Raw genomic sequence first — 23,646 nt, 5'->3', positions numbered from 1 at the left:
ATTTGCTGCAGTTGTCACTTACTTTATCAGTTTATTAGTTAGTACACATTATTACCTTAATTTGGTTCACTCTGCTTTGACCAAAAACATTTCATGTTTCCTATAAGTGCAAGAAAATGATAAACGTTTTCTGACTTTGTCTTTCTCTGCTGCCTGGTTTATCTGAAAATTTTCATGTCAGAGGAGATGTGTGTGTTCTCTGTTAACAGTCTTTTGAATTTCTAAGCGAGTAGTGTCTTTCTGATTCTTTGTATAACATAAAAAAAGCGTTTTATGGATTATGGATATTTCTGTTCCTGAGGCTTAGATTATGCCAGAAGAGGGAAAGAAAAGGACCATTGAACATTTGCTCATCCATAGTCTTTGCACCTAAACTTTTCCAAGTCAGAAACACTTGGTATACCTCCAAAGTAAATCTACATAAAAAATTAATATAGAATTTGGGGTTTTACTTTATCTTTTCCAAATTCTTCTTTTTAAAAATAATTTCTGAATCTGATCTTTACCAAGGCCTTACAGCAGGTGATTTCCCTAGAATTCAGTCAAACTATAAATCCAGTGGCATCTTTTAAGTTATTGTAGCACTGTAAGTTCTTCCTAACTTTATTCTAGATGTCAGAAACTCAGATCCTAATGTCCGAGAAACTGTATTCCTGCTCCTTTGTTATTCATACAGGCAATCGTTACATTTCTTCAATATACCCATAAATTTTGAGCTTCCTATTATACATTCGGCATTTCATGGCTGTGTTCACTTGTAACTATTGACAAAAATGATTAATTATGGAAACAGCACCAGATTCACCATTTTGAGCTGTACCAGCTCAAGACCCTTTGTTTCTGTGATGCTGGTCACAGTGAGACCAATAAGGGCAAAGAGGGGGTAAAACAAAGCAGATGGAGCTACCAATCACCTTTGCTTAATTCCTGAGGAAGATTCCTGAGCCTTTTGTTTTGTCAACCAGACATGAGCAACTTCATTAAAGTGTCTCTGCCTGCCTTGATGTGGGAACCCCAAGTGTACCCTGAGGCAAATACTTTGAAGTTCATTTATTTGGGAGGTGAACCAGAAAGTGCATGCAAGGGAGGGGAACAGGGAAATAAAGAAGGGCAAAAGCCAGTAAAGGGTATGCTATGGCAACACTATGAGCAACTGGGACTTGGCCTTATTGAAGACTGACATGGTTTGTCTCTGTGTCCTTACCCAAATCTCATGTTATCGTAATTCTCAGTTTTGGAGGAGGGGCCTGGTGGGAGGTGACTGGATCATGGGGGTGGACTTCCCCCTTGCTGTTCCAGTGATTGTGAATGAGATCTCATGAGATCTGGTTGTTTAAAAGTGTGTAGCACTTCCCCCCTTGGTTCTCTCTCTCTCCTGCTGTACCATTGTGAAAATATGCCTGCTTCCTTTTTGCCTTCTGTCATGATTGTTAGTTTCCTGAGGCCTCCCCAGCTGTGTTTCCTATAGAGCCTGCAAAACTGTGAGTCAATTAAACCTCTTTTCTTCATAAAGGTCTTCCAGTCTCAGGTAGTTCTTTATAGCAAAGTGAGAACAAACTAATACAGAGACTCCCTGAAGAATCATATAAAACATGCTTCACAACTGTCCTACTGAGAGACAACAACGCTGAGCTATTTATCCAGTGACTTCTACCTGTCCCCAGGGACATTAACTTCCTCAAACTTGAGCCTAGTAAGCCGTGGCATTACCTTAGGCATAGAAACAGAGAGATGCAGATGAAAACCCTTCAGGTGGGAAGTGGATAAGGGACCCAGGAATTGCAGTACAGCCGCAGAAAAAAGTGAGGTTAGGGGGAGAGATATCAATGGCATCTGTTACCGTCTCCTAGGTTTATTTTGGAATCAAATCTGCTGTAAGTTCATCATCTCTGAACACAGAGCCATTTAGTAAAGACTCATAGACTCAAATTAACTTGAAAGACATGTTATTAACAGAAGTCTTTGCATTTTTAGTTGATTTCAGATGGACCTCACATTTCTAACTATGGCACTAAAAACCTAGTACTTATTTATACCATATACATAAAATATTAATTGACAAGATCTATTTACAATGTCAATATACAATGTCAAAGTAAGAAATAAAAGTGCGATTATCTAAGTATCTGCTGATGGGCATTTGAGTTGTTTCTACATATTGGCTGTTATGAATAACGTTGTAATGAACATGGGAGTGCTGGATCATATGTATATACATACAATGCAATAGTTTTTCATCATAAAAAAGAAGGAAATCCTATTTGGGACAACATGGGTGAACCTGGAAGACATCATGCTAAGTGAAATAATCCAGCCTCAGAAAGGCAAATACTGAGTGAGTCCACTTAGATGAGGTATCTAAAATAGTCAAAGTCACAGAAGAAGAAAAAATAAATAGTGGTTGCCAGGACCATGGAAGGGGGAAATAGAGAGTTAGTCAATGAATATGAAGTTTCCATTATGCAAGATGAATAAATTCTAGAGCTCTACTGTACCAGAGTGCCTAAAGTTAACAACATAGTATTGTGCACTTAAGAGACTACATCTCATGTTGATTTGTTCTTACCGCTAAAATACCACATGTGGAAACTTTTGGAGGTGATGAATATATTTATTACCTTGATTGTGGTGATATTCCACATAGGTTTATGCATATGTCCAAATTCATCAAATTGTATATATTAAACAAGTGCAATTCAAAAAATAAACCACATCAATTATACCTGCATACAGCTGTTAAGAGCAAAATGTATTAGATCTCAAGTTTTATTCATTTTTGTTTTGTGAGTGACTGAGTAATTTTTTCCTCTTTGAAGGCTGGATTAGTAGGGAAAGGCATAGAGTTAAGTTTGAGTAAGACTTGTTTGTGGGGCAATTCCACATTTTCCAAGTCCCTAGTCATCTTATCTTCTCCACATTCTTTTCTTTTGTGTGTTTAATTTTCTCTAACCACATCTTCCTCTTTGCTATCATTCTGGTCCAATCCATTGTCATCTTTTGCATAGATGGATCACAATAGCCACAATGGATTTTTCTGCTTCCACAATTGCTTTCCCCTTTCCCTGTCCTCTAGTATGATAAAAGGTAATGTAGATAATGCACCTCTTTGCTCAAAGCCCTCCAATATCCTCCCATACCACCCTGAGTAAACGCCAGTCATCAAAATAGCCTAGAATTTGTCCCACTCTTCCTACCCACCAACACTCTCTGGCCTCATTTTATATTTTCCAACCCCTCTTTCCTCACTCATCCACTCCCGCTGCTCCTTGCTTGCTCCTCAAACACATACCAGGCACATTACTACTCCCGGGTTTTTGTACTTGCAGTTTTCTCTCTCTGGAACACTCTCCCCCAGATATTGGTAAGGCTCCCCACCAAACCTTCTTTAGAACTTTGTTCTAACTGCATCTTAAGTAGAATTACAACATCCTTCTTCCCCACCAGCAAAAGATATCTTACATTATTTCCCTGAATCCTGATTTCTTCTCCATAACATGTATCATCTAACATACTCATTATTTTCTTATCTTTCTCCTTCTACCAAAAGTCTCCCCAAAGGCAGAGATTTTATCTTTAAAAAAAATTGTATCCATAGAATAATCCCTGCTATATGTTAGGCATTCAGTACTTATGTGTTGAATGATTGATCATATTACATTCAACAGTAAAGATTTGGGCCAAATATCATACTGAGTGCAACAGAATCATTCAATGCATACACACGCATGCACACACACAAATATATACACACATACACACATTTTTCACAAAATAATTTTTTTTTCACACATACTATAGTAAACAGTAAAATTATTCAGGATTTCAGATCAAGTGATTTCAATGTTAATACATCAGAGATATAGAGGATTCTTATTTAAGAATACTCTTAAATATCCTTTAAAATTTTATCAAATGCATTTTAATTTTATCAAAATTAAAATCTTGGGTTGAGGCATTTGTTACGAAATTATAACTAAGTATTAGGATATATGTATCATCCACAAAGATACAAGAGACAAAAGCATACAAACATTAAAAAATACCAACAGACAACCTAATTCCCAATTTGGCTGAGTAGAGAATTCTATTCATGCTTTAGTATGTCAAGCCATAGCTTTGCTTCATGAAGTGGTAACCAATTGGGAAAAGGCTCCATCATCTATCTGCGCAGTGATCCTGAGTTCTGTGGCTTTTAGGAACTAAGACATTGACAGCAGTGTGATTCAAATATCATGAGCCCATCCAAGACATACAATAGACTAGTTCTGCTTCTTGTTATTCTATGTCATTTCATCACAAACTCACCACCATTTTCCTATAATTAGATACACAAATTCCAGGGAATACAGAAAATACAGAAAAGGCATGGATAGTTCAGTGTAACTGAGGACCCAAGTAAAGGAATTTAGACACAGGTGTATGCTAGCTCCCCACAATCCCACACATCATAAAAATGTGTGCTGCAAATCCCAGATGCCAAAAATTCCGGAAAACAGTTAAGAAGATGGTCGGGAAAATAAAGGGTAATTTTACAAATATATATTTTAATTAGTTAACTAAAATAACACATTTAGTCATATATTACACCTTTAAGACAATCACAATACATTCCAAGAAGCACTCGATTTTCCAAGACAAACAGAAAAAATTAAATAACTAAAATTTAGCCAAAAATTTCAACTAGTGTGAATTTCAAAACAAATAAACCAGATTACCATACTAATTTGAAAAACTGTCCAAAATCCTGCATCAAATAATGTAAATGTGAATTACAGATATAGAAACTAATGTCAATGGTAGCATTATGCTTAATAATAATATAAAACATTCTAACAATCCTAATACTTATATACTAAAACACTGACAAGATAGTTTTATCTTCTCTAACTTCTAAAACTTAAGTGGTAAGAATGGGGGAAAGTGGACATGATGGATTTCTGGAAAGTGTATTTAGCTAGGAATCATCTTATGTATATAAAGTATATATAGCTAGGAAGGATCTTATAGATCCTTTATCAGTATGATTTAAATGTTTTTTTAAAATGCAAATTATACCACCTATAAATGTATCTCAGTGAAATGAATTGAAAAACTTGAAAAAATAAACCTGTGAGGACGTTTCTGCATTCTTGTTTAGATGATCAATTACTTAGAAACAATTCAAATATTCATAGGAAGAGATTGTCCAAGCAAACAGTGATACATCTATATAATTAGCTATAATATATGCATAATACATTGATAATAAGAATGAGAATGCTTATACAATAATATTTTAAAAAATTTTCAAGGTATGTTATTCAGTAAAGAAGAATTAACTTCTATAATATTTATAGTGTGCTATTATGAATAGAAAGGTTTAAATGTAAATCTTACCTATAGCATACAAAAATTGGAAAGGTTATCATACTAATATTTTATCATTATTTATTTTTAGGGTGTGTTTTTAAGTACTTTTAAAGTCTACTCTTTCCTACATTGAATAGTGTTTTACTTGTGTAATAATGAAAAATATTAAAAATCAAAACTCATCAAACAGTGGAATAAAGATTCTTTGAAACAGATGAAACTTTAACTAGATATACAAAGTCAAAAGATATACAAGGTTTAGATAGAAAGGGATTTGAGAATCAGCAACAAGTCAAAATGGGGAAAGGCTGAAGGGAAAAAAATGATGACTTTGATTTATTGAAGAAGTCTCAAGAAGACTTACGATTTGAAATAAAGGGTTTTATATTGTATAGTACATAATTAAGAGTCTGTTTAAGGGCTCTAACTTCTATTTCATTGATTGGGTTATCAATCTTTCCTCAGTTCTACAATATTTGTTGTAGGGTAACTTTATAGATTAATAACTGGTAGGCTAGTCTTTCTCATGAATCTTTTCCCTCCAGCTCTACTTATCAATTGCTATTATCTAATGAGATATAAAGGTTAGAATAACTTTGTTTACCAAATACACCCAAAGCAGAAACATTATTAGGATCTCCTTGGAATTTCATTAAACCTATATATTAGTTTATAAAGAAATGTGTCTCTTTCAATGAAAGAACCTGGCATGTCTTTACACATGTGTCAATATTTATTTATGCATTTCATTGTTATTATGCAGATTTATTCTTTTATATTACACAAACATTTTTGTGTGTATAGTACATTTTTGTTGATATTGTTAATTTGGACTTTTAACTTTTGTTTTTGTTTTGTCAGCAAAGAAGAAGCTATTGGTTTTTCCATTGAATTTTCCTAGGCTAACTTTATGACATTTTTATTAGTTCTAAACTAATTTTATATATATATGGTTTCTGTGTGTGTGTATATATATAACATGTGTATGTACATATATGCATGTATGTATATATGTTATTGTAAATGTAGAAATTATAAGAAGATGCTAACAGTAAGGCCAAGCAATGCTCGGTATAGTTTGTTGTTGCTTTTCTAAAGAAACTATTTTTGGACAAACAAATTCTACCTTTTTTTCCCCTGTTAAATTATGCTTTAATCTTTATTATTTTCTATTTGCTGATATTTCTTCAGCCCTGCCTCTTACCAAATTTATTACATTGTCAATTTCCCTTCAAAAGAATATTTCTTGGATGCTGGGTAGTCAAATAAACAACCAATGACCATCTTCGTAAATCTTTTACAGAAGTTTATAGTTTAATTTTGTTATATTATTAAATTTAAGGTTTTTGTCTTTATATATAGAATGCACAAGTATCATAACAGTAGGGTATGCAAGGCAGTTTGTCTTCTTTTACACTATTTTCTTTATTGAATGAAATGCCTGAGTACACCAAATGGTTGAAAAAAAGCCACCATGACTATATGGTGCATCAGTGGTTAACCACTATAAATGTACTTTAATCAATTGCTAATAATTTTCTGGTGCTATAAATCTATATAACAAGAGGTGTTGTTTTACCTTACATGGATCACAATAACAACCCCAGCAGAATGCCAGAAACACTTGCCAAAAATATTGCATTTAATTTCTAGTTTCATCAGTGGTATCTAAAAATTATAATTAACATGTGGTACTACAGTGAATTTGAAGTTAAAACTATCTTAAAGTACATCCAAGCCATCACTATTGAAGTTTTAATGGGTTGAATGTATAAAAGAATAAAAAATAGTGACAAGCGTATTTCTAAGTCATTTCTATATGTTGAAGTAAAATTAAGAGACTACAAGTAAAATGGGTCAAATAAACACTATACAGACTGTGGAATTACAAATTGATGCAATGAATTATAGTCACTGATTTCTTGAAAGTGACAGCAACACACAAAACACTGGGTAAAGCAATTTTCAATGGAATTATTCAATTTCATTAAGCATCATTTAACCCATCAACCAAGGAGACAGAACTACAAATCATGAGAAGACTTGTCCCTAACATTCTCAGCTACCAAAAAAAGAAAAAAAAAACCTGACCCTTTCTGATTTCCAAATAAATACTCCCAGTGCTAATACTGTGATTTAATTAATATTCCCATTTAAATAGAGAATGCTGAATTGTACAGGTGTTAAATATTATGCCTCAAAATTCACAACCAGGTGGTAAAAGAACTTTAAAAAACTTGGACTCAGACTCTAATCTCTCTGACTTCAGAATCTATAATTTTTCTACATTATTATGCTCAAGGCAGAAAAGACTGGAGGCAATCCACTGGGGTTTCCTGTTGGTCAAATATACTCTATGATTAAGTTACCTTCAATATTTGTATGTGACAATCCTATTCCTTATTTAATTCAAATAAGTCAAAAAACATAGTTTTTCTAAGAGATCTAGATTCTATCACACCTAAAAAGGTAGATGCATGCTTTTCCTTTGGTTTCAACTTTCCATCAATCTTTGGTTTTAGCTCTTTATCAACCTTCTATTCATATAATTTCACATCAATCTGAATAAAAGGAAGAAATACTCACTGATACTATTCTAAAGAAGAAATAAACAAATATCTCTAACTTTAGAATGTATTATATAACTTTTACAAGAATATTGAATTAAGTAATTATGTTTTACAATTCATTTGTCTTATTCTTCCCTAAGAACATAATTGATCTCAATTTTCATTAGATATCATTTAAGCTATTTTATGTTTATTACACATATTATTAAGGAATACAAAAGGAATTAAATCATCTATATTTACTATACCTAAATTTCATACCCTTCTAGATTATAATTTCTGTCCTAATAAATTACTCTAAAATTGTTACAAAGAAGCCACTTCAGTAATGAATAAAAATCAGTTGAGTAAGCCTATGGGGAAAAGTTGTTGAGATGATTTAGCCCATATTACTTTTATTCAAAAGATGAATTTCTGTATCTAGTATTTTCTTTTCGCTTGTTCCTTCCAATGATCCTAGAATTCATTCCAAACCAGAAAATTCAGCATAAAAACAAAACAGTACAACATGGTGTCTCAACTATGACAGGAGTATTAAGAATATTTAAGTTATTCTAAATAATTGATTGGGAATTTTACTTATTTTTATCTCATCCAACACCATATCTCTACATTACATCTTTATTGAATGAAACCTAAATAAAATGCATTAAGGATAAATTATTTTTACCTCTCATAGAATTAAAATAATCTCATAAAGCTAATCTATATTTATTTTTCAATGGACATACACAGTCATTATAATTAATTGAATTAATTAAATTAATTAATGCCATTATTGAACATGATAGTTTTTCAAAGGCTGATACCTATATACGAAAATCTAGTCTTCCCGCTGCTAGCCAGTGTAATACCATTTATAGTAACTGCAAGGAAAAGAAGAAAGGAATGATATTGTGACGTGTATGCAAAGGTTTTATGTGGAAGGTATGAGATACACAACAGTTTTAGCAAAGTTAAATAACAATCTTTGAAAGCCTTATAGCATAGTAAATTGATCTATTATTTAAGATACAATGGTTTTACTGTGTGTTAAAAATATTTATTTTTAATTTTCAAACAATTAGATTATTTGGGTAAAATGCTTTTCTACCTAAAAAGCAAAACATCTGATTTATAGTCTATACTAACTTAAAACCTAGGTACGTATGCCTTAACTTAATGGCAAATTTAAATGATACGACTGTAAGTTCTGAAAATCTTACGTATTTTAGAAAACACATATAAGTTGTTCTTTTTTTTTTTTTTTTTTTAATGAATGCCTTAAGAAGCAATTGATAGCCACTCAAATGCTATTCCTCTAGGGAAAGATATGAAAGCAAAACCAGTCAGTCATGTTTGTGGAAAATCAGTATTTTTTACTTTTGTTGTTAATACTACTCTGAAAATGCATGATATCCATCTTAATCAGCGTAACTTTTCTTAGAACACAGCTCCTACTACATTTTTAATGAAGTGAGAGAAGTTACTTGGAAAATAAAGGCCTGTTGGACATAAATGATAACATACTGGAAGTTACACAGATACCCAGAGAAAACATGAGGGGAAAAGAGATTTGTCTGAAATAAAAGGCAAAATAAAATGGGATAACTGAGAAGGGGGAATATTAAATTATGTCAGACGCACTGTTAGGGACTGACTGAAAGATAACTTGAAATGTCTGATGAGGTTCATGTCGTCAAATTATAGTAGCAGAGAAGGAAGGCTATGTCATTATTGGGAAAGAAGGAAGAGGACAGAATTTGGTAATAACTTGGAGAAACAAAATTGCATAATTTATGTATTTCTTAAATATTTAGTAACAATTCTGTACTGTGCCTTGGCATTAATATAAATGGAAAGAAAGGAAAAGAAATAAAAGTGAAATAGGGTATATCTGAAGAACATGATACAAGGTCTTGAGTTAGAAGAAACACCATGGTAAGACAGATTCTTTTTTCCTTCCTTCCCTCCTTCACTTCTTTTTCACCCTCCATTTTCCCCTCATTTCCTTTAACATCTGTTGAGCACCTATTATCCAACCATTGTGAAAGTAGAGAAGAAAGCTCCAAGTTTCATGAGAGCAAAATATAGCTAAGCAATTACATGGCATGACAACTGCTATAAGAATATCTAAAAGATACTGAGTTCTCATCTGTCACTTTTCTGGGCACATCATATGATTGATCATTTAATGCCCATTTTATCCTTATGTGATAAGTAGTACTACTATGCACATTTTACAAATGAGGAAATTGTGGCAAAAAATATTTTATATAATATGCCCAAGGACACACTGTAAAGAAGCAGCAAATTTGGGGTTTGAATCCAGGCAGAATGGCCGCATGCTCCTATTGTGCTATATGGTCTGATGTAAATACAAGATAATATAGGATATAAGTCCAGAGTTCTATAAAAATGCAATTAAGTACATTGATTTTTTTCAAGCATATCTTCTTGCAGCCTATTCCTGAAGCCATTAGTAATTACACAGAATGTTAGCTAATTGGTAAGGCTTGTCTTTTTATGGAGAAAAAAATGTTCTACTCTCCAAGTTCAACATTTTAAAATACTTTACAAAGAAATAATTAGCAAAATTCTATGGGGTACAAAGTTTTCTTGGTTGCTCTTGGGACACCTAATCCAGAGGAACAAGCATGGGGAGCTTTGGAGGGAAGGTGAAGTGAACCTTTAAGGATGGATGCAAATTCTTTAGGTGACGAGGGGAAAAGGTATGTCAGGCAGATGAAATAGTAAAGGGAAAGTTTTGTCACAGGAAAGATCATTTTATATGTTTGTTAACTTCACATGGTTAGGACATCATGTATTTAATAATTGATGGTAGTGGACATTTATTTAGTGAGAAAGCAGTAAGCCTCTGCATAAGATTAGTGCAACATGAAGGTCTTTGAATCAAGGTGTTCAAAGCAAGGTGCAATACAGTATATAAAATCAATGCAGTGAGGCTTATTTTAAATTTTGTATTGTAATATATTATGGCACTTTCAAGCACTTTGGATATTTATAAGTTGGTTAATTTTATGTTGACTAGTTGATAAGGTTTGGCTCTGTGTCCCCACCCAAATAGCTCCCATAATTCCCAGGTGTTGTGGGAGGGACCCGGTGGGAGGTGATTGAATTATGGAGGCAGGTCTTTTCTGTGCTGCTCTCATGACAGTGAATGGGTCTCATGAGATCTGATGGTTTTAAAAATGGAAGTTTCCCTGCACAAGAGTCTCTTTCATGCCACCACTGTGTAAGAAGTACCTGTTGCCTTCCACCATGATTGTGAGGCCTCCTCAGCCACCTGAAACTGTGAGTCCAATAAACTTTTTTCTTTTGTACATTGCCCAGTCTTCGGTATGTCTTTATCAGCAGCGTGAAAACAGATTAATACACTAGTCTTTTGATGATTAGAATCTTTATAATATTTTGTAAAAAGTCAGAGAGTGACCAAAAAACTGTTTTCTACCCCCACAAAATTTAAATTTCACAATTTTTTAGCAAAGCATTTAAAAGAAAAGTTGACCTTAAATGTGAGTTATGCTTTTTCTTCTCAAAACACAAATATTCCTAATTTGTTGACCATTTTTGTGATAATAGGCATTTGCCAACAGTGAGCTGTAAGCAGATAATTTTGAAAATAATAATATGGTTAATTATTCTATCAAAGGTGACATTTTAATAGTAAACAAAAAAGGCACCATTTTCAAAAGAAACGTATGATATAGAACATTTGATAAGAGATATTTTTAGTGTTTCCTCTACCAAATCTACATAAGGGCAGTAACCTCTGAAAGTTCTTGTGTCTGAACCTTTAAGAAATGTAGAAAAAGAATTTTCCACATAGTATTAAAATATTTCAAAAAGTCTGATTAGTTTGCAAAACCAACTGATTGACCTCAGAACAAGAGGAAAACCTAGCAAAATGTTAACAAAAATTCCTTTGCATAATTAGTGGATGAATTTGAAAGTTCAGCCTGCACACTGGTAAGTACAGACCACTATACATTTTTTCCTTTAAGAATTTTGTGTTTTTTCTCAAGGGATCATTTGCAGTTCTCATAGCTGCTAAATCCAATCATAGATCATACTTGTGAATCATTGAATTACAGTCATTAATTAAAATTATTAAATCAGAATTCCTTGAAAATATAAGCATATTGAGTCATATTTCTCACTGAACCATCATTTTAGTGCCATTATTATTTTTTGGTCAGAAATAAACAAAATTAGAGGCTATAGAAGAACCATATGGAATTTTTAATATTGCTAATTGTATCTTTCTGTCATTTTTATTTCCAGTGTATATATAAATTATTACATACATAAAATACTAGCACAGTAGTAATTGCTTAAAACATTTTTATAAAAAATAGTTTGCAGACTACTGTGGTAGAAACCCAAAGGCACTAAGTGGATTAATAGAGGCATGGAAATGGCCAAGGGCATGAAGAAGGAAGACTGAGGTTGGAGAGGCAGCCTGTGTTCTCACTCTGTCACTGACCACTGGGCTGTTCTTGGGCAACTTAGTTTACTTCTCTCAGGCTCCACTTTCTCAGTTGTGAAATAAAAATAATAATGGTATCCACCCAATCAGATTCCAGTAAACTATGTAGATTTTGTAGGTAAAATGATGGCACAAAGTACATATTCAATAAGTGTTAACCATCAATCAGCTCTTGAGACAGTGAGCTTTGGCACAGAAAAGCCAAAGCTATAGTTACATAGAATATATAGCAATTACTACATTACTTTAAGATAATTTATCTTTATACATTGTCCCTGATAGTCTGTGTGTTCATTGAGGGCAGGGATTCTATCACAGTCACCTCTTTAGAACCTAGGATGTTGCCTAGCACATAGATCTCCAGTACATATTACTAAATCAAATATGGCTGAGGAATAAAAGAGAAAGGTACAAGCTTCCCTTTGTTTCCACATTCTGGATTCTGAATATCAGGCTCCTCTCAGAGTTCACCAGATCCTATCTGTGAAAACCAACAGGCCTATGCAGGGTGCAGGATGAACTATAGAGCAGACATGGGTCTGGCACCAAACAGGAGCCAACGGGTTAACTCTTATTGTGAGTTCCTAGTTTATCCACTTTACAGAAACTCACAGTGACAAGTTGCTGGATCTTTTGGCCAAAGCTAAGTCAGGCAAATGCTGTAAGCTGGACAAGTGCCCGCAGTTAGTCTATGGAGCAAGGCATGGCCAGTCCAGGTCATGAACCCTCTGTGTCTGACTCATGGCAAGAGACAAAATGTCAGCAACTCTGACTGTTCCCAGCCCAGCTCTGACACAACTCATAGATGTATTACTCATCTCATTCTGTGTTTTACTGTGCGTTTAAAACATTCTTTTCTTTAAAAATTTTTAAAAGCCTTAATATTTTCATTGGGTTTGTGGATGACTAACAATCTCATTGCATTTATTTTAAACAGGCTTCCAAATCACTGGATGTACACTGAGACTTTTCATATTGCCTTTAGGTAGGCATTATAATTTCTCAGTTTGCTATGTGATATATCACTTTCTGAAAATAAAGAAATCTTATTTTTCAATTTTAATAAAATAGTTTTTCTGTTTTATAACTTTCAAGAAAAATACATGCAGACCTGTAAAACTGAGCAATTTCATGAGTTTCCAAACTGCAAGTTATTTTATAGCCTCCATTTGGTAATTATAGAGATTTATATCCTTTTTTTCATCCTCCACAAAATTCAGAGCTGATATGTCCAGTTGACTTGGAAACTGACTTAGGCCTCCACATTCATTATTTTTGATAATAAAGGTGTTAGATCAGATTAATGATTTAAAACTAGTGTATGTTTGAGAGTGGAAGAAGGAGGTTTAAAATTAATTTATAGGAATATAATCCACTGGTCATTTTCACATTTCATCAAAAAATATTTTAGAGGGTGTCTCAATAGTAATTGATCACATTGAGGTGACAGAATGTACCATTACTGCTTCACTAATAGAAGAAAGTCATTAATCTCCTTTTAGGTCGAGACCTTCAGTATAACCTGACAATTTATCATGTATCAAGGAATTAACATATTTTAAAAATTATAAAGAAGCAGCATGCCAGTATACCATGGATTCAGTTGATGTTGCAAATCAAATAATGTCATCCATATCAATATGTTATACAGTTCTTATTATTACCACATAGAAAAACACTTTAGCTAATCTGGTTACCCTTTTCAAAATCTCTTACTATTTAACTAAAAATGTAAATTTATTTTAACTTGTTTATGAACCATTGGGATAAATACAACTAATAATTCCATATTATATAGACAACATATAATACGTCTTTGTCTTTTAAAAACAATGTATATAACACTACAAATTTTTTAAAATCTGGGTGATTTAGAGTTTTTTGTTTTTTTGTGTTTTTTAAATAAATTAGGTATATCTGAAATGAAGTTGCCACAGCTGCCTAATCCAATGTTAGTGGAATGATTCTGTTTAATTCTTGGATTATCGTATTTCACTTGTAGAATTTTATATCAATATTTTAGTTAACAATTTATATTATCTAGTAATTAATAACTTGAATGAGTTTCCCTTTGCATTATATGCTAGTTTTCTACAGTACATAGCTATCAATTTAATTTTTTTCTACTTGGTTTGAAAATATTTTTAGAAAATAAACTCATTAAATGAACTTTATCTCTAATTAATGATGCATTGATCATATATTTATGAATAATATTTCATTTAAACCAAAATATTTTAGAGCCCTTTTTCTAGTATTAATATAAAGCTAGCATGCATAATAATAAAATTGCAATAATAATTCTAGTGATATAAATTTTAATTTGCCACTAAGTCAATTTAAAAATATTTATGTTGATTAAAGTCATACAAATGGGATTTGCAAGCCCTTCTATGCTCTTACATTCAATGCATATGCTATTGCACTATGCTGAAGGTATTGTGCTGTGCCACATCCCTCTTTTCCTCCTGACACTGCAGTGAATAAGGATAGCACAGAAAGAGCTCAGAACCTCAGGGAGGAAGGTCCCCATCAATAAACAGCTGTATGCGTCCAAGGCAGGTACACAGGAGAGAATAAACAGCTGTATGCGTCCAAGGCAGGTATACCGGAGAGGCGACTTCTTAAAATTAGAGCAGTTTTACTGCCAAGCATTAGTGCTTCTGTTTTTCACATAAGAGAAAGTAAATAAGAAATAGACTTTCCTAGAACACTCAGTTATAGCACTTGAGAAAGAGAGAAAAAAACCTTGAAGTCAATAGAATTTAGGTCACTGCTAAATTAATATTTTCTCTATGGATATTCCTCTACCAATCACTTTTATACACACTTCACATCTAAGTTTTTAGGGCGAAATATATTGAAAATCTCGCTTTTCCATTGAAGCTCCATTAGCAGGAACAAACTCCACTGCATCAATGTCTAAGAAACTATTTTAAAGCAAGGAGGAGATTGCGAGACCTTTTTACCCAACAACAAACCATCCTGATTTTATTTTTAAGTCATGCCTGATGCACTCTTTCCACAATGCCCCCTTGACTTCTGCCTCCCCAGAAGTTTAAATCTCTGCAACATGTGAAGTTGGTAACCAAGACATGGGTAGCTCTACCTTAGTTTTTTCTATAATGTGTGGTGCTGAGCGTATTTTGTTCTTCATATATCCTAAATAAATTGGCCTCAGAGGTCTAAACAGGGCTTCACACACTGAACTTGCATCCTTCCTAACACCATCTGTATGTCCATTACCATATTCCTTTATTTATATCACTCATGTTTTGTATATGGGAAATAAATTGGGAGAAATTACATTTCTCTTTCTTATTGACCCAGGAACCAGAAATTATGAATATTTATTCTTTTCTTATAGAGTCAACAGCAGTGTTTGTCCTGTAATCTTTATAAAATATTGCGAAGAAGAATATGGAGGCCTTGTTTTATATATATATTGGCATTCTTAAAGTTATGAATATCCGTGCTCAATAAACTCTGTGTTCTCTCTTCTCTTTCCTACATCTCCCATGATCTTACCCACAAGAAAATAAACATGCTGTCTCCTATCTGAACAAAGGAGGATCTTTTATTTGATCTTAGAGCTACAGTCTTTTCTCCTATTCATCTTCACAACCGAACTGTCTGAAAGTGTAGTCCCTACATTTTGTTTACTTTGTGATATGGCTTGGCTTTGTGTTCCCCACCCACATCTCACCCTGAATCGTAATAATCCCCACATGTCAAGGGAGGGACCCAGTGGGAAGTAAGTGAATCAGGGGCATGTTTTTCCCATGCTGTTCTCGTGATAGTGAATGTCTGATGAACTCTGATGGTTTTATAAAGGGGAGCTCCCCTGAACATGGTCTCTTGGCTGCTGCCATGTAAGACGTGACTTTGCTCCCTCATTCATTTTCCAACATGCTGTGAGGCCTCCCCAGCTGTAAGGAACTGTGAGTTCATTAAACCTCTTTCCTTTATAAATTATCCAGGCTTGGGTATGTCTTTATCAGCAGGGTAAGAACAGACCAATACACTTTTCTTCAAATCAAATTCATTCTTGAACCTATAGTAATCCAGGTCTGTCCAATGTTAGCTCGGAAAATCTCATGATTCAGGAAAACCCTCATTCCTAGACAAATTGGAAAAGTTGCTCACCCTAAACTCCTCCTCCTCCCCGCATAATCTTCACCTCCACTCATTCTCCAAATTTTGATAAACTTCCTATGTTTAATGCATTCTCTCCTTTTCATCTGCACTATTTCCTAGCTCAAATTCTCATCCACTCATAGCCCATTATATTAGATTCCTCACATGACTGATTCCCTTACTTCCTTATCAAGATCATCTTTCTAAAAAGGGGAGAAATAAAAGTAAAATTCTAAGGCCCTCCCCCAGCCAACTGAACGAAGCATCTCTTAGCCAGCAGGACCCTAGAGTAACCTTGAAAACAGCTCTCAGCCAGGACAGGATGGTATTCAGACAAGCCTCCTCATACTCCCTCCCTTGATAATGACCATTAGCCTTGCTTCCCTAAGGGCTAAACAGAAACCAGCCCTTCCTTCCTTCCTTTTTTTTTTTTTTTTTAAATGGAGTTTTGCCCTTGTTGCCCAGGCTGGAGTGCAATGGCGTGATTTTTGGCTCACTGCAACCTCCACCTCCTGGATACAAGCGATTCTCCTGCCTCAGCCTCCCAAGTAGCAGGGATTACACGCATGCACCACCACACTCAGCCAATTTTGTATTTTCAGTGGAGATGGGGTTTCACCATGTTGGTCAGGCTGGTCTGGAACTCCTGACCTCAAGTAATCCACCTGCCTCGGCCTCCCAAAGTGCTGGGATTATAGGTGTGAGCCACTGCACCCAGCCCAAACCAACCCTTTCAAAAGACCTCAAGAAATCAACCAGTGGAGGTGGAAGTTGCAGTGAGCAGAGATCGCAAGACTCAGTCTCAAAAAACAAAAAAAAAAATTATAAGGTATGAAGATGTGTGGTTTTTTTAAAGTAATTTTCTCCGTTTTGGAGGTTAAATCAACCAGCCACCTGATACGGCCCTTCCTCTTTTAGCCTGGTAAGAGATCAGTGACCAAGAAGTGGTTCTGGTCAGTCTGTGGAGCATGTGCAGTAAGGGTTTTCATGTCTTCTACTTTACCTTCTGATGTCAGGCAGCTGAAAACTCCAGGCTTGGATCATGCTAAACTGTCATTTTTGGTACATGGGACCCATGAAGGGGCATGAATGTATATTGCGCATCTGCATGATTCACCTTTCATAAATAATCATGACTCCTCCTCAAGCTTATGAAATATTGACATAGCCAACTCAGTATAAATTCCTGTTCCCCTTGCTCTTCCCTTGAAGTATCTGTTTCTGGCTTCTGGCTGGAAGCTATGATTTCCAGCTTGTCCGAACAGCGACCCTGCAGACTGTAATCCCTTATGAGGAATTTATTTTCCAAATTTATGAACCTTGTCATTCTTCAGTTGACAAGGTAAATCTAATTATGTTGCCCTGTTTGCTTAATGCTCTTTAATTCCCTCAGAAATAGTTTAACACTTTAATCTAATATGTCATGATCTTGTTTTTGTCTCTCTGTACACTCTTGCCTATCATGCCTCTTTTTCCTTAAGCTCTATCCATTTACATCATTACTGTCAAAACACGCCACTGCAGCCTCACATCTCTATGACTTTGAGCATGCATTGCCCTCTCCGAGAATCTACCCCTCTCCAGATGACCTATACATCCTACTTACCCTCTAGATCTTAGCTCAAGCATAGACTCCTTTGAAAACCATCCACACTCTTCCAGCAGATATGGGTTCTCCTTCTTGCTTTCCCCTGGACTTACACATAGTCTTCCATTTTATTAACGCATGTCTCATTTCATCAAAATGATGTCTTGCTTCTCTTCCTTTACCTATAGCTATAAGATCCTTAAGGAGAGGCACAGTGTGTGTTTCCCTTTTGTATCCCGTGAACCAGCAGAGCTTCTATCTCTATAAACAATTGTTGAAATAATTTTTAATGAGATAATCATATTATTTTTTACCTGATCACATTTGGGAGGCAGAATGGATACAAATGCATAGAAAGGATCTTGTAATTATGGACCTTTTACTGTTCTTTTGCCCCGAATGCCCTTACACAATCACTTTTTAAGTCATATTCCATACCCAGAGAATTACCAAGAATAATCAGACTTATCAAAACCCGGGAAAAAAGTGGATGATTTACTTACTGTTCTTGCATCCCATATAGACAGGGTCTTGTCTGCGGAACTTGTGAGAAGAGTATTGGAGAAAGGAAAAAACTCAATGCTGTTCACAGAATCTGTATGTCCATACAGCGTACATCTGCATCTTTCACTGTAAAGAGAGAAATTAAGAATTTTAGGAGTTAGTATCTATGCTGTCTATACAAGGCTAATAAAAATAATTTAAGGAACTGAGGCATAAAATAATTTTATTAATGGCAAAAATTTTACAACAACATTTTAAGAGTAAAATTCTACAGCTACCTTATATTCTCAGCACTTTATAGGATTAGCAGCATAAAACTAAACTTAAATTACCTTCAATTTATGGAATCACTTGGTAAAGTCATCTTTATACTATCACATTTATTCTTTACCATGAAATGACAGTATAAAAATTATCCCCATATGACAGAGGAATATGTTAAGACAATATTGCACTAATTCATAAGACAAACTCTTTTAGTCATTACTTTTCTTAATTGTATCTCAGACTTGGTTATATACTGGAATCAACTGAGGCACCTCGGTGGCTACCAGAGACTGGGGGAGGGAGAAGGGAGGGGAAAATAGGGAGAGATTGGTCAGTGGGTACAAAGTTACAATTAGATAGGAGGAATAAATTTTGGTGTCCTGTTGCACAGTAGGGTGAGTATGGTTAACAGTAAAATATTGTATACTACAAAACAGTTGGAAGAGAGGCTTTTGAAAGTTCTTGCCATAAAGAAATGGTAAATGCATGAAGTGATGGATACACTCACTACCCTGATTGAATCTCTCTACACCACAGATATATATTGAAGCATCAAATTGCACCCCCCATATGTACAATTATTAATGCACTGATTAATTAAACCAAAAAGAAAAAGAAAAAAATACTCATACCCAGTCTCAAGCCCCAGACATTCTATGCCGATTGATGATGGAGCCTGGGAATTAATTAGTGGATTCATGCCTCCCCTGGTAATTATAATAGGCCTTTAGGGCTGAGAATTTAAACCAGTGGTTTTTAAAGTTTTTTACCCAGACTAGCAGTATCACTGTCACTTGGAAACGTGTCTGAAATGCAAATTCTCAGGCTTCATCCCAAACCTATTGAATGAGAAACTCTGGAGGAGGCCCCAACAATCTGTGTTTTAGCAAGCTCTTCAAGTGATTCTGATACATGTTAAAGTTTGAGAACCACTAATCTAAACTATTAGGAATGACTCAGAAGAAAGGGACAAATGCAGCTGTGTTTTTTTGCCGTTTTATGAAAGGGCTGTTTCTCGATGAAATAGGATATACACAGAGCAATATCACTCCTCATGTGTAATGACTGATTGCTCTTAAATAACTTTATTTATAAACTTATTTTTAAAATAGAGAAAAAATAGAATCAGGATAACTAATAAGTACTCAAAACAGAGGAGTCAAGATAAATGCATTCCTAATATAATAATCAGATAGTTGTCCGTGTGTTGCGACTCACACCTGTAATCCAAGCACTTTGGGAGGCCAAGGCAGCCAGATCACCTGAAGTCAAGAGTTCGAGACCAGCCTGGCCAACATGGTGAAACCTCGTCTCTACTAAAAATACAAAAATTAGCCTGATGTGGTGGCATAACGCCTGTAATCCCAGCTACTCGAGAGGCTGAGGCAGGAGAATTGCTTGAACCCGGGAGGCAGAGGTTGCAGTGAGCAGAGATTGAGCCACTGCACTCCAGCCTAGGTGACAGAGCAAGGCGCTCTCTCAAAAAAAAAAAAAAAAAAAATATATATATATATATATATATATATATGTACACACGTATGTATAATATATATGTATAAATCAGATAGTTAATCTTTGATTAACTAGTTCTTCTGTGGCTTGAACCACGCCATGTACAATAATATAGTGCAGCAGGCAAAACTCTGCAATGGGAGCCAGGAGACTGAATTCCAGTCCTGACTGGCAAGAACTAGCATGGTAACCATAGAAAAATTGTTTAATTTTAGTGGTCGTAAATTTTCTTCTTGTGTGAATGAAATTATTTACTTGATGCACTCAGTGATCCTGTCCAGCTCCTACATTCTGAGATCAAACTTAGAAATGTAAAATGGGAAGGAAGAAGTCAACTTGAGTATAGCGTATATGAACTGTAAGAAGCAAAATGTCCTTCCTTCCTTAAATGTCGGCATTTTTGAGACATCAAAAAATATAAAAATTTGCATGTATATGAATATGTATGTAAATTATTTAGCAACACTTCCCCTTTCTCATCAAAGCTAAGTATTACAGTAATAAATATTTGGAGCAAATCAATACATCAGGAATATTTTGTATTAGTTTCCTTACCTCAATATTTCACAGATAGGCTGATAGTATTTTAACCACTAAAGTTGATGATGTGTGCACCAGGGGTCAAAAACCATGATGCTGAACTGACTGCTTATTTTTGTAAATACAGTTTTATTGGAATATGCCAATCTGTTTACACATTGTCTATTGCTGCTTTCCCACTACAGTAGCAGAGTTACATAGCCACGACAGAGACAATATGGTCCACAAATCAAAAATATTTAACTCATAGCCCTTTGAAAAAAGTTTGCTGAACCAAGAAGTATACCAACTTATTTGAATATTTAGACGTATACTTAGGTTTTACTTATGACGTTTAATCTTTTTTGAAGGGAGCCCCAACACTCACAAAATAAGTTATTTCTTTTAAAAAATTACTGTTTTATGTACAAATTTTTTCTGCTATTTTTAATGAATCTAAAAATGTAAGTATGAACATTTTTAAAGTTTCTATTCCAAAGCCCACTATCTTGAAATAATCACCTTTAAATATTAGTATAATTACTCTAGTTATAGGTCTACAGAGAGACAGTGAGGTAAGGTAGGAGAGAAAGAGAGAGATAAAAATTAAGAATTGTATTTCTATTATATTAAAATGGTGAATTATTAAACTAAATTATATGACATTTAACAATAAAATAAAATAACTAAAGGCTTTGCTGAAAGTCAAGTAGATACTTTCTTGCTACAAGACAAGAGCTATCACTATCTAAAAGATATCGTTAAGAAAAATATTAAAGTATGCTATTTTAATAACATTTCATTTTTTAAAAGTATATTGAAAAAAGGAAAATAACGTATTTATATTCCTCCCACTTTCTTTTTACTCACCTCTGAAATTTAAAAAATCTTATTGTTAAATTTAAAATATCAAAAATCATAACATATTTTGATCTGTAATCACAAAGCTCAAATTCAGTGTCCCTCCTTCCCCATCTTCCTAGTGTTTAATATATGTTTAATCCTCTGCATCCATACTTTTAGACAGTTTAATGATTATTCAGTACTTCAACAGCAGTTTTCACTGATTATAATTTCTTGGGCCACCTGACCTCCTCAAATGTTTGTGGAGAAACGGTTCACTGTTAGAGTACTGCAAAGTTTGAGGTCAGTCCAATCTCTCCAATTATTCCCACCCAACCTTCTTTAGGGCTTGTTTGCTGTTTATGCCCACGAGCCCTTACAGTTTCTTTCCCAAATACTGAAGTTCAGAAATTTTAGCACAGCATACCCTAATAGAAAGCCCTAGCTATTATTCCTAGACTTTTATTATTCCAGGAAAGTTTCTTCCCCTGTGTCTTTTTTCTCTTTCTCTTCAATTTAGCCCATTTATTTTGTTTAGAAACATTATGTTCTTTTTTGTCCTTCCCCTGTGTCTTTTTTTTCTTTCTCTTCAATTTAGTCCATTTATTTTGTTTAGAAACATTATGTTCTTTTTTGTCTAATTTGCCTTTACATTTAACATTTTCTCTACAATCCTTATTTTTTTCATTTTTAATATCTGTTCTTTATAACTCTCAATTATGTTTATTCTACTTGTGTGTTGGGTAGGGGGAGGGCAATCAAAAGCTTTTATTTCTGTTTTCTAGCTCACTTGTTTCTTGATCTTTCTCAGTCTGCTTTTCATTTGCATCTATTATCTTATAAATCATAATAAAATATTTTAACTCTTGACATTTTATTATATAAAACAATTTAAAATATAGCATTTCAGTAATTTCTTTGCAAATAGAGTGTTTTGTCTGAATTATTGATTTCATATCTGTACTTAGGTGATTCCTTTATGCACTGCACGTTCTTCACTGAAATTTGGGGTTTTATTCATTAACTCTTCAATTTTTGCAATTCTTTATAAAATCTGATTGGTTTCTTTTTATTTTGACTTATGAAGACAGCTATTGGGGGATGGCTATTTTCTAAAGATTAATGGCAAAAGGTGGGAAAATGGGAAAATTAATTGGCAGAAGGAGAGAAAGCCACTGACTTCTATTCAGATTTGTTGTCTCCCACAAAATCTTTTCACCTCATGTGCTGTTGACCTGATCCCTGAAGTTTATCTCTTCTCCATTTTCTTACTTTACTTTTCAAGTACAGATATAGTATGTTGCAATACCCCTAACGTCACAGGCTCTATTTTAACTCTGAATGCGCCTGCCTCCCTCACAACCCCCATTCTGCCTGACCTATGGCAATTTGCTTTATCTCTTTTATCTAACAATAAAAATGGCTTGTTAGGATTTATGCTTCCAAGTATGATAAAGTAAACAGTTTCTGTACTTCTTTTACAATAAGCAACTGTAAAATTACACACATTATCTAAAGTAAGTTTTTAGTGGCATTGAACTAAACACATAGCACAGGACTATAATCTTTAAGAGAAGGAAAAACTCAAAATGAGCTCTGTAACCTCCATGACTTTCTGCTTGGATGCACTCTTTACTATCAAATACAGAAATAGAGCCCAGTAGAACTGAAGTTTCACTGAGTTGAGAAGCAGTGAGAAAAGTCTAGGCTTCTGAGTTGCTTAAAATTTGGAGTGTAGAGTAGCTGACAAAAGGGAGCTGAGCTGGGAATGACAGCAGTTTGTGTGAGGATTCACCATGAATTTTGGGCGAAGGTCTAGATGGCATTTTTATAGAGTAAAATTCCACAAAGTCTAGCAGAGATTTCCT

At 34.3% G+C, this 23,646-nt stretch overlaps 1 protein-coding gene across 4 annotated transcripts in view; it reads right to left on the bottom strand.

Moving 5' to 3' along the window:
• Positions 1–23,646, bottom strand: part of SPAG16 (sperm associated antigen 16) — a 1,157,251-nt gene that overhangs the window by 396,671 nt on the left and 736,934 nt on the right. For all 4 annotated transcript variants that reach the window (XM_065526049.2, XM_045368377.3, XM_045368378.3 and 1 more), the window contains one exon: positions 18,637–18,763. In XM_065526049.2, coding sequence (XP_065382121.1) covers positions 18,637–18,763 — 127 coding nt within the window. The remainder of the gene's footprint in view (positions 1–18,636; positions 18,764–23,646) is intronic.

The sequence above is a fragment of the Macaca fascicularis genome, chromosome 12 (genome assembly GCF_037993035.2).
Source record: "Macaca fascicularis isolate 582-1 chromosome 12, T2T-MFA8v1.1".
Classification (NCBI taxonomy): domain Eukaryota; kingdom Metazoa; phylum Chordata; class Mammalia; order Primates; family Cercopithecidae; genus Macaca; species Macaca fascicularis.
This window is presented reverse-complemented; position numbering and strand designations above follow the sequence as displayed.